Source organism: Chiloscyllium plagiosum, chromosome 9 (assembly GCF_004010195.1).
Source record: "Chiloscyllium plagiosum isolate BGI_BamShark_2017 chromosome 9, ASM401019v2, whole genome shotgun sequence".
Taxonomy (NCBI): domain Eukaryota; kingdom Metazoa; phylum Chordata; class Chondrichthyes; order Orectolobiformes; family Hemiscylliidae; genus Chiloscyllium; species Chiloscyllium plagiosum.
The window spans coordinates 62,621,891-62,634,262 of NC_057718.1; the positions used below are offsets into that span (position 1 = coordinate 62,621,891).

Consider the following 12,372-nt stretch of genomic DNA (forward strand, 5'->3'; position numbering starts at 1 on the left):
GGGAGTCCAGAACTAGAGGGCATAGGTTTAGGGTGAGAGGGGAAAGATATAAAAGAGACCTAAGGGGCAACTTTTTCACGCAGAGGGTGGTACGTGTATGGAATGAGCTGCCAGAGGATGTGGTGGAGGCTGGTACAATTGCAACATTTAAGAGGCATTTGGATGGGTAGATGAATAGAAAGGGTTTGGAGGGATATGGGCTGGGTGCTGGCAGGTGGGACTAGATTGGGTTGGGATATCTGGTCGGCACAGACGGGTTGGACCGAAGGGTCTGTTTCCATGCTGTACATCTCTATGACTCTATAACTGTATTGATTACAAATCCTGGTCACAAGCAATCTTGGTTATTTTATTAATCATTGCAAATGGATAATAGTCACATCTGTGAAGTAGAAGTAATCACAGGCAATCTTAAAAGTGAAACCTGCAGACCAGTATTCACAAAAACAATTTAAAATCTCGTTGACTACACAAGGGCACAGAGCAGATTTTATTTCACCGGGATCTTTCAATATCATTCAAATGTGTGCCACGTAATCTTTGTATGCTGCTCAGTGCACAACTGGAGCAAGCAATGATGAATGCTGAAGAGCTAGGAGAGTTGCAGCGGTCTTCTGGGGTATAAGATTAAGTCTTTGAGCAGGAGGAGCCTCATCTTCTGCATGATAGACCACTTCTGCATCTGGTGTAACAAGCCAGACAGGACTCACTTGACACTTAATAACTGGGTGCAGTGATCACTCTTTCACTGAAATTTGTTGTTGATCAAAAAGCATTCAGACCCTGATGGTTCACAGAAGCAAATGTGGTTTTCCTTTGTTTTCTTTGAGAACAATGAAGATGTTATGCTACACTGGGCATTAGAGAAACTCCCTTACGATTTTAAAATGGGATGCTGCTAAGGTTCAGTAACTTCTGTAGCTTAGAATGATTGTCACAGAAGCAGATGGCGATGTACAATAGCAATGCATTTAAATGTGCAGTTGTATTTGCATTGCACTGTCAGCTGTTCCACGTATTTGCCCTCATTTACCTTCCTTTCCCTTCCCTTACCTTCCACTACATTCACTGTGAAGAGCATCTCCTGTCAGGTAGTGATTGACCTGATTCATGTTGGGTTTTAAAAATGGCCAGGAATCTCAGGAGATCCCAAAAGTGGCAAGTACTTCTGTCATTGCTGAGCAGAGAATAATGCAAGGAATGGACCACCTGATGTGATTGTAATTTCAGAAGTGCAGGTAACCTGCAAAAGGGCAATTAGCATAAGATGTGGAATATATAACATTTCAAAAGCAATATTTCCCAAAACAATTTCAAACTAGACTATGAACAGCAGAGGTCCCAGCACTGATCCCTGTGAACACCGCTAATCACAATTCTCCACTCCGAAAAGCATCCTTCCACTGCTACCCTCTGTCTCCTATGACTGAACCGATTTTGTATCCATCTTGCCAGCACACCCCGTTGCAGGCTCTATTATTAATAAGTCCATTTGCTTCTAAATGTGTATAGATTTTGTCCCTGAGAATCTTCCAATAATTTCCCTACCACCAGTATGAAGCTCATAAGCCTGTAATTTCCAGGATTATCCCTGTTACTGTTAAACAATGAAACAACATTGACTCTTCCCCAGTCCTCTAGGACCTCACCTGTAGCCAAAGAGGACACAAAGATGCCTGTCAATATTCCAGCAATTTGTTCTCTTGTCTCCCTCAATATTCTGGGATAGATGCTATCTGAACTCAGGGATACACAACACCTCTTCCCTTTTAATAGCAACCTGGCTTAGAAATTCGACACTCCTTTCCCTGAAATGATCTCCACCAATTCCTTCTGTTTGATGAATACTGACACAGTATTCGTTTAGAACCTCACCTATGTCTTCTGGTTCCACACATAGATTTCCTCCTTTGTCCTTGAGTGGGCCAACCCTTTCCTTGGTGACCCTTGTGCTTTTTATGTATGTATGAAAAGACTTAGGATTCTCCTTAATCCTGTTTGCTAATGATTTTTCATGACCTGTTTTAGCCCTTCTAATACCTTGTTCAAGTTATTTCCTACTTTCCTTATATACTTCAAGAGCTTCATCCTCCTAGACCTCACGTATGCTTCCCTTTTCTTTTTGACCAAAGTCATAACATCCCTGGTCATCCAAGATTGATGTAGCTTGCCATACCTATCCTTAATTCTTGCAGGAACGAGCTGCTCCTGAACTCAATTACCATTTGAAATATCTCCACATGTCCGATGTGGATCTACCCTCAACCAGCTGTCTCCAATTTCTGCCTAACATTGTTGTAGTTCACCTTCCCCAATTTAACATCATCACCCAAGGAATGCTGATATCTCTATTCGTGTGTCTCTTAAAACTCACGTTGTTATGGTCACTAATCCCAAAATGCTCCCCCACTGATACTTCACTCACTAATTGGCCAACTTATTTCCCAAAACCAGGTCCAGTATAAGCCCTTTCCCGGTTGTACCATTTATGTACTGTGTCAAGAAATCTTCCTGAATGCTGCTGCATCCAAACCCCTAGCATGTAGTAAGTCCCAAAGGCCCAGTCAATATTGGGAAAGTTAATATCACCATCACAACAGCTCTGCTGTTTTTAGATATTTCCAAAATCTGTCCACATATTCTCTCCTCTAAATCCTGATGGCTGTTGGGAGGCCTGTAGTGTACCCCCAGCATTGTGATTTCATCTTTCCTATTCCTATGTCTTGCTACACAAGTCCTCTGATGTGTTCTCTCTCAGTATGATTGTGAAATAGGTAAAAACAATGACTGCAGATGCTGGAAACCAGATTTTGGATTAGTGGTGCTGGAACAGCACAGCAGTTCAGGCAGCATCCGAAGAGCAGCAAATTCCTGATGAAGGGCTTTTGCCCGAAATGTCGATTTTGCTGCTCCTCGGATGCTGCCTGAACTGCTGTGCTCTTCCAGCACCACTAATCCAATAACTGTGAAATACTCCTTCACCAGTAATGCAAGTCCTCACACCCTTTACATCCCTTTCTATCACACCTGAAACATCTAAATCCTGTCCCTCTTTCAGCCATCTCCTTAATCGCAATAACGTCATAGTTGTAATTACTAACCAAAGCTCTGAGTTAATCTACCTTTGCCTATTATACTACTTGCATTGAAACACATGCAGTTCAGACCACCTCTCCTGCTCTTTTCAGCAGCGTTTCCCTGCCTGTTTTTGTTCTTAATTACATTTGCCTTGGTTTCTATCTCTCCCTCAATTTTGACATCTTCTGCCCTACCCCTCTGGTTCCCATCCCCCGCCACACTAGTTTAAACCATTCCAACCACTCTACCATATACCCCCACCTCTGCCAGAACCGGTCCCATTGCCCCATGAATCTGAAACCCTCCTCCTCACATCATCTTTTTAGCCACGTGTTCATCCTATATATCCTGCTGTTTCTACTCTGATTAGCTTGTGGCACTGGTAGTAGTCCTGTGATAACTATCTTAAGGGCATACATTTCAACTTTCTTCCTAATTCTCTATATTCAGCGTTTAGATTTCATGCTTTTTTAACCTATGTCGTTAGTACTAACGTGTACCATGACCACTAACTGTTTGCCCTTCCTCTCCAGAATGTCCTGCACCTATCACTAGGAAGGCAGCTCACCATCCTGGACTCTCATTTGAAGCTACAGAAATGCCTATCTATTTCCCTTATGATTGAACCCCCTATAGCTAAAACATTTCTATGCCTATTTCTCCCTCCCTGTGCAGCAGAGCCAACCATGGAACCATGAATTTGCTGCTCTTGTTATCCCCTGAGAGACCATTCCCCTCAACAGTATCCAAAACGGTGTATCTATTTTGCAGGGGAATAGCCACAGAAGATTCCAGCACTGCCTGCTAAGCCCTCCCACTCAGCCTGGTGGTCACACATTCCCTTTCTACCTGTGGAGTCTGAGACTGTGGCATGGCCACCTCTCTATGCATGCTGTCTATTGGTGTTCCTGATGCCCATTTCACTGCTGGCATCCCCCAAGGTTCAAGAAGATCAGATTTAACCTGGTGTGGAGCCTTCTTCCCATTAGCAACTCTGCTGCAGCTATCCCTGTGGTTGTATGAGGGGTGGTCTGATAATCAAATAAGAACTGTGAGAGTCCACCCCCCCCCCCCCCCCAAAAAAACACCAATTCCCCTCCCTCCATATTTGATGAATAAACTGTATGCACATCCAAGTATTTTGAGTGGGCACCACAATGACTGAGAACATTAAGCCCATGAAAAGGGTCAGCATGGTTGACATGTAACTGAATGCAGGATTTACCCAGTCATTCCCACAAATGTGGGGAGCTGCTGATGGTAATTTTTTCCCTTGGTGACACTCTGGGCAATGCCCCCACCAACATGGCTATGTCTGCATCCAACCCTGGCCACCAAACATAGCTTCCCACCAACATCTTCATTTTGGATATTCCTGGATGACCTTGATGGAGTATCTGGCAGCAACCTTTGCTCGAAACAATCATTCTTGCTCCCTTTAATAAATTGCAATCCTTTACAGTGATCTGGTCTCACGGGATCTAGAAACATTTCGGTTCTGGTTATGATGGCTGTTTCATTTTCCCCATCACTACCAGCTGATTACCAGGATAAGATCTTTTTGTGTCCACAGTCTGATATTGTTTGTGGTGACCAGAAGGGTGTCCAGAAAGTTGGAAACAAAAACAGACTCTTCCAATAGCTGCATGATTGGTGGTGTATCTGCCAGTGGGAGATCACTCAAGGCTTCTGCATTTGCTACTTGGGTGGTATGGCCTTGTCATCTTTGAGTTGTCTGAGTAAGGGTTTACAGTCTGTTATTATTACAAATTTATGTCTATAACGGTATTGCTGGAACTGTCTCGCACTAAAGATGACTGCCAAACCTTCCTTCTCGTTTGGGCATATTTGCGCTCTGTATCAGCCAAAATCCAAGAAGTGTATGAAATTGGGTGTTCTTCTCCATTCGGCCATCTGTGAGCCAACATTACCCTGATACCGTGTGGGGAGGCATCAGTGGTCAGCACCAGATCTCGCTTGGGCTCATAGTGTACCAACACCTTTGACAGTGATAGCTGCTTCTTCACTTCCCTAAAGGAAGACTTGTCTCCAAGGTTGTCCCTTTGTCAATAACAGATTTAAGAGTGCCAGGGTAGAGGCCATGTTACAAATGAACTTTCCATTATAATTTACCAATCCAAGGAAAGACCTAACCTCTGTTACAGACTTGGGAGTCAGGGCACCTTTGATCACCCTCATTTTGTCTTCCAACAGGTATAACCCAGTCTTGTCAACGCTGTAGTTCAAGTAGGTCACTTGAGGATCCTGAATATACATTTTTCCCTTTTAAGGTGTACACCCACCTTGGAAAAGTGTCTAAGGACTACATCTAAGTTTTGTAAATGCTGTTTATTGGTCTTCCCTGTTATTAGCACATCATCCAGATACATGGCAACTTGGGGTAGACCTTATAAAACATTCTCCGTAATCCACTGAAAAATGGCACAGGCTGATGATACCCCAAATGGCAGTCTCATATATTGGTACAAATCTTTATGGATGTTAATTATAGCATACATCTGGGAAATCTTATCTAACTGCAGTTACAGGCATGCATGACTCATGGCCAGCATTGTGAGGGAAACCAGCTTTGCTTGTATGTCATCCATGCGAGGAATTGAGTATTTATTCAGCTGCAAGAAGCGGTTTGCTATTTTCTTTAAAATCCCCACAAAGATGGATTAACCTGTCAGTCTTCACAATTGGTACGGTTGGTGCTGCCCATTCCACAAACCGTACTGGTTTCATTATTCCTTTCCTTTCCAGCCTCCTGATTTCTGCCTCTACTTTTGCACATAATGGTGCTAGGTAGGCCTTGCAAAATCATGGAATTCCTTCTGGGTTAACATGCACAGTGGTTTTAGCTCCTACCTTCCTAAAAAACTTCCGTGGATTTAAATAGGGTTTCACTCTAGTTGAAAATGTTGAGCCAATCTAGGTGAATCTTCCTCAACCAATTTCACCCTATCAAACTTGGACCCAAACCTTTTACTACAAGCAGGGGTAACTGAACCAGCTGCTTTTCAAGAAACCGGAACTGAAGTTATATCCCCAACGTAGATTCTCTGTCTAGCCGAGGTCTTATGCAAACTTAAGGGTTGGAGTCCAGAGCAAAATTTGTTAAAAACTGGTTCTGCAATGAGTGATACAGCCTTGCCAATTCCATTAGAACCGGGTGACCATTTAACCAGACATTTATTTTGATTGGTCCTGATTTGGATATTGCTAAGCAATTTAACTGTTCCAAACCAGATGTAGGTGTGCTTTCCTACTTTCTCCTGGATACCAGCCAATGTATTCTTCTACTCCATTCAGGCCTAATAGGGTTGTTTTGTTGTTTTAAGTCAGCAATTACAATGACTTTCCAGCCCAGGTCCTGGAGGAAATATTAACCATTTGGCTGGGGCTAGGGATTTTACTGTGCGCAGAGCTAGAGTCCCTCCATTCAGGATAAGCACGGAGTGAGGCTATGTAATTGCCTTCACTCAAGTGGTGTCCCCCAAGGTCAGTTGGCCTGGTGAGGGTATGCACATCCATCGACATACTCTGTAACCCATAGGCTCCACTTGCTGCATTTTCTCATGACAAAGCCAGTTGTAAGTGCCTGTTTGAAGTCCAATTGGGCTTCTGCTACCACCTGCTTTTGCATGGCTACATCATTAATCCCACATGCCAAATGGTCTCTTAGCATCTCATTAAAGGTTAAACCAAAGTCACATGCCTCTGCCAGTCATCTAAACCTCATCAAAAACCCCAACATTTCTCTGGTTCTTGAACTGCCCAGTAAAATTGATACCATCTCAGAATTAGAGAAGGCTTGGGGTCAGAATATTACTTCAGTAAATTTGTCACCTCTTGAAAGGATTTAGTAACTAGTGCCTCAGGAAACATTAGACTCCAAATAACTGAAAAAGGTGTGGATCCACAAGCTGTCGGGTGAATTATTCGTTGGTTTACATCTACCCCAATGTCATTTGCCTGGAAAAAATACTGCATCCTTTCCACATACTAGGCCCAGTATTCAGCAGGATCAAACAAGTCACAGTTCCCAAATAACAACATGATGCCAGAAATGCTAACCCCAACTCAAAGACGACCGTTGCAAGTGTTGTAGTAACATTAATAAAACTTAAATTTAGAAGCAAGTCAATCAAATTTATTAAATCAAAAGCTTTTGGGAGGGGCAATGTGATTCTGACCCTAACCGTGGGACTTGACCACGCCGTCTCTCCCAGAACAACAGATACAGCAGTTTTATTGTCTGGATGACATGTACAAAAAAAGCCCACAAAGGATGGTTTCTTGTGTTCTGTGCATGCGCACGCAGCGATTGCTGTTTCCGGGAATGGCATACACGTCATTGTGTTCTGCAAGTATTTCTTGTTTAGTTATTTATTCTTTAATTAGTTTCTGTTTTCAGTCCCTCTTTGTGATCTGAGACATGTGGGAACAGAATGAACAGACCACCTACGTCCAATAATCTTCAGTGGACCCAGAAAGGGGGTAGAGGCTAGCACCCGGCATAATTCTCGCTGTCAATACTTTACAACGTAAGGACAGCCATAATAATGCAGTAAGCATTGACAATATCAGTGAACATGAAGAAGGCATGCAAAAGATACGAACTCCAAGATACACCTTGTAGCCATTCCTCGCCACCCCAGGGGGATTGTAATCATGAAACTGTTTGCCTTTCTGCCAGATTTTATCAGCCTCCAGGCAGATGTGATTCGCTAGGTTAGTTATTTTGTCCGAGGCGTCCAAAATGTACGTGCAGCATTCTAGGATGATAACAGCTCAGGTTGCACTGTGTGCCACTAGTACATCGTCAAAGGCCAAACAGTTCTGCAACACAACAGTACAGGTGGCAACAATCTCAGCCGACACTTCAGAGCTGGCCATACTAATGGCTGCAAAGTCATCAGCAATCTCATTAGCCAACCTTTCTAAGGTTAAGGCCATATTGATCAGTTCCGTAGCAGCCTTAGCAGTCCCATAGGTGGTGAAGGCGATCATAAAGAATTGTTCAGTCTCAGTGATGGACCAATTGGATCAAAGTAGGTGTATGTTGGAATGAAGGCAGAGGGATCGTTTTACCAGTACAGAGGAAGCTCAATTATCCGAATATCAATTATCTGAATTTCGGATTATCCGAAGAAAATCTCAAGGTCCCGATAGAAACATTACATCAACTGATTGCGTCTTCTGTTTACAATGATTAAAATCAAACACGGCTTACTGAAATGCTGCTGAGAACAGTCCTGGGCATCAATGGGAGCCTAGGCAGATGGGGCGGGCATGTGACGGATGGGGGGGAGACAGTGGGGATGGAGTTGGACAAGATTGGGGGTAGACTGGGGTGTGTTGGTGGGGGTGGGGTTGGACAGGGTGGGGGGGCGGATGGGGGGGCTGACGGGGACGACGGCAAGGCGGCCGAGTCAGTGTTGGACGGGGTGGGAGGCACACACATGGTGTGCTACTGCCTAGTCTCCTGAGCAGGGAGTGGACTTAGCAAGTGCTCGCTATGTCAATCCCATTGAACTGATGGAGGGGTGGTGTTTGCTGAAGGCTTCAGCAATGCTGCAGGTCCCTTACAGCAAGTGTGTCTCTGCTCAGAAACAAACTCTGAGACAGCATGGATTTAGTTGGTGGCAAAAGAACAACCTCCGATTTTGCCCTTCGCATGTTATAAACTGTGCGTAATTTTCCCGTATTTAACATTTTTACGAGGGTGTGTTTGGTATGCAAGACTATATTCCCTGTCATCAGAATAAGCTCACTCACCCTCACAGCCCACGCAGAACAGTCTAAAGCAGCCATACATCTGGGCAAGCCATTCATAGAACATAGAACATAGAAGAATACAGCGCAGTACAGGCCCTTTGGCCCTCGATGTTGCGCCGATCCAAGCCCACCTAACCTATACTAACCCACTATCCTCCATATACCTATCCAATGCCCGCTTAAATGCCCATAAAGAGGGAGAGTCCACCACTGCTACTGGCAGGGCATTCCATGAACTTACGACTCGCTGAGTGAAGAACCTACTCAGCCCCAGGTGCCTCAGTCTTTCCTCATACGATTTTCCTTTCATACCAGGCAACATCCTGGTAAACCTCCTCTGCACCCGTTCCAGTGCCTCCACATCCTTCCTATAGTATGGCGACCAAAACTGCACACAATATTCCAGATGCGGCCGCACCAGAGTCTTATACAACTGCATCATGACCTCAGGACTCCGGAACTCAATTCCTCTACCAATAAAAGCCAGTACGCCATATGCCTTCCTCACCGCACTATTTACCTGGGTGGCAACTTTCAGAGATCTGTGTACATGGACACCAAGATCCCTCTGCTCATCCACACTACCAAGTATCCGACCATTAGCCCAGTACCCCATCTTTTTGTTTTTCTTCCCAAAGTGAATCACCTCACACTTAGCTACATTGAATTCCATTTGCCACCTTTCTGCCCAGCTCTGCAGCTTCTCTATATCCTGCTGTAACCTGCCACATCCTTCACTACAGGACCACCATTCACTACGGGACCCTCAGCAGCATAAGAGTACCCTATAGGTCACCTTTGTTCGCCATGGAGCTGCGTTACTACTGCTTAGTAAAAACCTCCCTCTTCGTTGCAGTAAATGTGGAATTCTTTACTAGCATCTGGTAATCCCAGTCCCGGTGCTGAGATTAACTCCACTTTCAGTTTTGTATAAGAGTCGTCTTGCTCCAGCCCCCAGTCAACAGGGCCTGTTGCAGGTTTACTCCCTTTTACCAATTGTTGTATGGGCTCGACCAGTTCGGCAAACTCAGGGATAAAGTTTCTGCAGTAATTAAACAAGCCCAAGACCTTTCTCATACCATGGACTGTTACGGGCCATGGCATCTGTTGTATAGCTGGCTTCCTGTCTGCAAGCATTTCTTTCATGCCTTGGGAAATTAAATGTCCCAAGTAAAGAACTCTAGTTTTCCCAATGTGAGCTTTCTCTAGCTGGCTTTTAACCCTCTGTCCTGCAAGTGCTTCAGGACTAAGTATAGCACCTCCTGATGTCTTGGTTTGGATTCAGAAGCCAGGAGGATGTCATCGATATATTGGACTATTATACTGCCATGTGGCAGGTCAATCTCCCTGAGTACGTCACTCATTATACAGTGAAAGATGGCTGGACTATTATGGAATCTCTAAGAAAGTCTTGTCCAAATATACTGTTTATCATCTGTCAGCCAGGGTTCCCTCATTGGTCTGTTAACCACACTCTACCACCTAACTGACCTCATTGCAATCACTACACTCTGCAATGTGATCTGAATATTTCCCCTGTCCTGAGCTGACCTACCATTTGTCGCCCTATATTCTTCAGTTAACCAACCGTCACCCAATGCCCTCTCCTATCCATATGATATCCCACCCTCACCCAATTACGTTCCCTTTATAGCTGGTCAAAGTGCCTATTAGACTTTTATATCCTATAATATGGCACTTACTGTGGTAAGAAGGGTCATGCTTTGGATTCCCTCGTAAATTTACTTTGCAAGGATAATCGAGGTACCCTCTGCATTGCACAAGATGCTCAGTTCAGAAGTTTTGGGCCAGAAATGCAGAAAGAGAAAAGGTGATCTGACAGTGTTTGCCACTTCTTACCATGTGAATTATTATTTTTGTACCTTCAGCTGAGAAAGGTGACTAACCTGAATAGGCCAAAGAAGTGCAATAGAGAACTTTATGTCAGAACCAGAGAACAAATGGACTGAATTTGTTTTATTTTCTTGAACCTAGGTCCAAAGCCCGCTTTTCACAGATGCGTCCAACATAGTGGATTCCAAGAACTAAAAAGGATGATTCTTTGATTTTTTGAGATGATTAATTAATAAATACTGAACTGCACCATAATTTAAATCTGCATGTATACTTGCATAATTAAATATCTATACATGTACAACCAGCTGATGGTTTTCCTAATTTTGCAGTGGTATATACTTGAACCATATCAGATAGATGCAACCACATTAATTCCACTTATTATGTTAGCTGTTCTGCATCTATTAGTATTCAGATTAGTTCAGATAGCTTAATTACATTTATGTCATAAATTTGTACCTTTTCCTACTTTCAGTGTGGCTTTTCTGGTTGTCCAAAACTACAGTGAATTAATTATTAGAACTGTGAACTGCAGTTTAGTAATTCTCCTACTATTACTCAATGTTAAAAAGCTTGAACTTGCAAAATTCTGAAACTTAAGTTGCTGGACAACTGATCCTGAAACAAAATATCTTAATTTGAGAAAACTGGTTAGCAGCCATCATGAATTTAGAAAAGTGGATTCTTTGTTTATAGCTACCCAAGGTTCTTGTGGCTGTGTAGTACCTTTCCAGATATCCTTGAAGTGATATGATCTAGACCTTTATTTATAGAGAGATTGTTTTCATAACATCCTTCTTTGTTTTTAAACTTCAATCTCAGTTTATGAAATCTAAATATTGGTACTTTAAAATTCTTTGGAATTCAATTTTGTACTGTAATTTCTGAAATAAGTTTTTGGGAATTTTAAAAGCCATTTCTGACATTCTGCACTTAAAATAGCTTATACAATGTAATAAAGTCTATACCCTTTTAAGGGCTTCTAGTAGACTAGATACCAATTTTAAAGATACAAGTTATGAAAATAAATACATGGAGGAATACATGCTGTCTTCATTTATATCACTATAAGTATGAAATTGTTTAGTGCAGAGGATTAGAAAATAATGGAGATGTATATCGAAGAACTTTAAGATCGAGTTTTGAATTGCAGTCAACTGTCTTTCCACACAATGTGCTTTATGTTGCATATTTGTTGATTGCTTAAAGTGAAACTTGCATTCATGCTTACTGTATATATTTTCTTTACACACAAACTACATGGTTGACAATGAAGAGTGACTTCCTCAATAAAATGTAAAATAAACGCTGTTGTACCATAGAATTTTCAATAATATGGTGTTTCAGAAAATCAACACAATGAAACTATCTGAAAACCAAAAATGTTTCATTTGAGCAATCAGGAGGCCAAAGCAATTACAATAGCTTTATGTATTTTGGAGTTTACCCAAAAGCCCAATTTAGTACTTCATTTAGATGTCAGTTTTGATAAACTGTATATTTTCTTTATTCTGTCAAAACTGATTCAACAACAATAATTTTGTTTAGTTATTTAAATAGTTTAAGATACTTACCTATCGTGATGTTTTAAAACGGATTATAAATGCAACTACTGAGGAGTCGTGTTGAAGCTTATTTTGACTGACGTCATTC

At 42.5% G+C, this 12,372-nt stretch overlaps 1 protein-coding gene across 7 annotated transcripts in view; it reads left to right on the top strand.

Annotated features, from left to right (window-relative positions):
* Nucleotides 1–10,904, top strand: part of sanbr (SANT and BTB domain regulator of CSR) — a 162,386-nt gene extending 151,482 nt beyond the window's left edge. For all 7 annotated transcript variants that reach the window (XM_043696068.1, XM_043696066.1, XM_043696065.1 and 4 more), the window contains one exon: nt 10,858–10,904. In XM_043696068.1, coding sequence (XP_043552003.1) covers nt 10,858–10,894 — 37 coding nt within the window. In that variant the 3' untranslated portion in view covers nt 10,895–10,904. The remainder of the gene's footprint in view (nt 1–10,857) is intronic.
* Nucleotides 10,905–12,372: the final 1,468 nt, after the last annotated feature.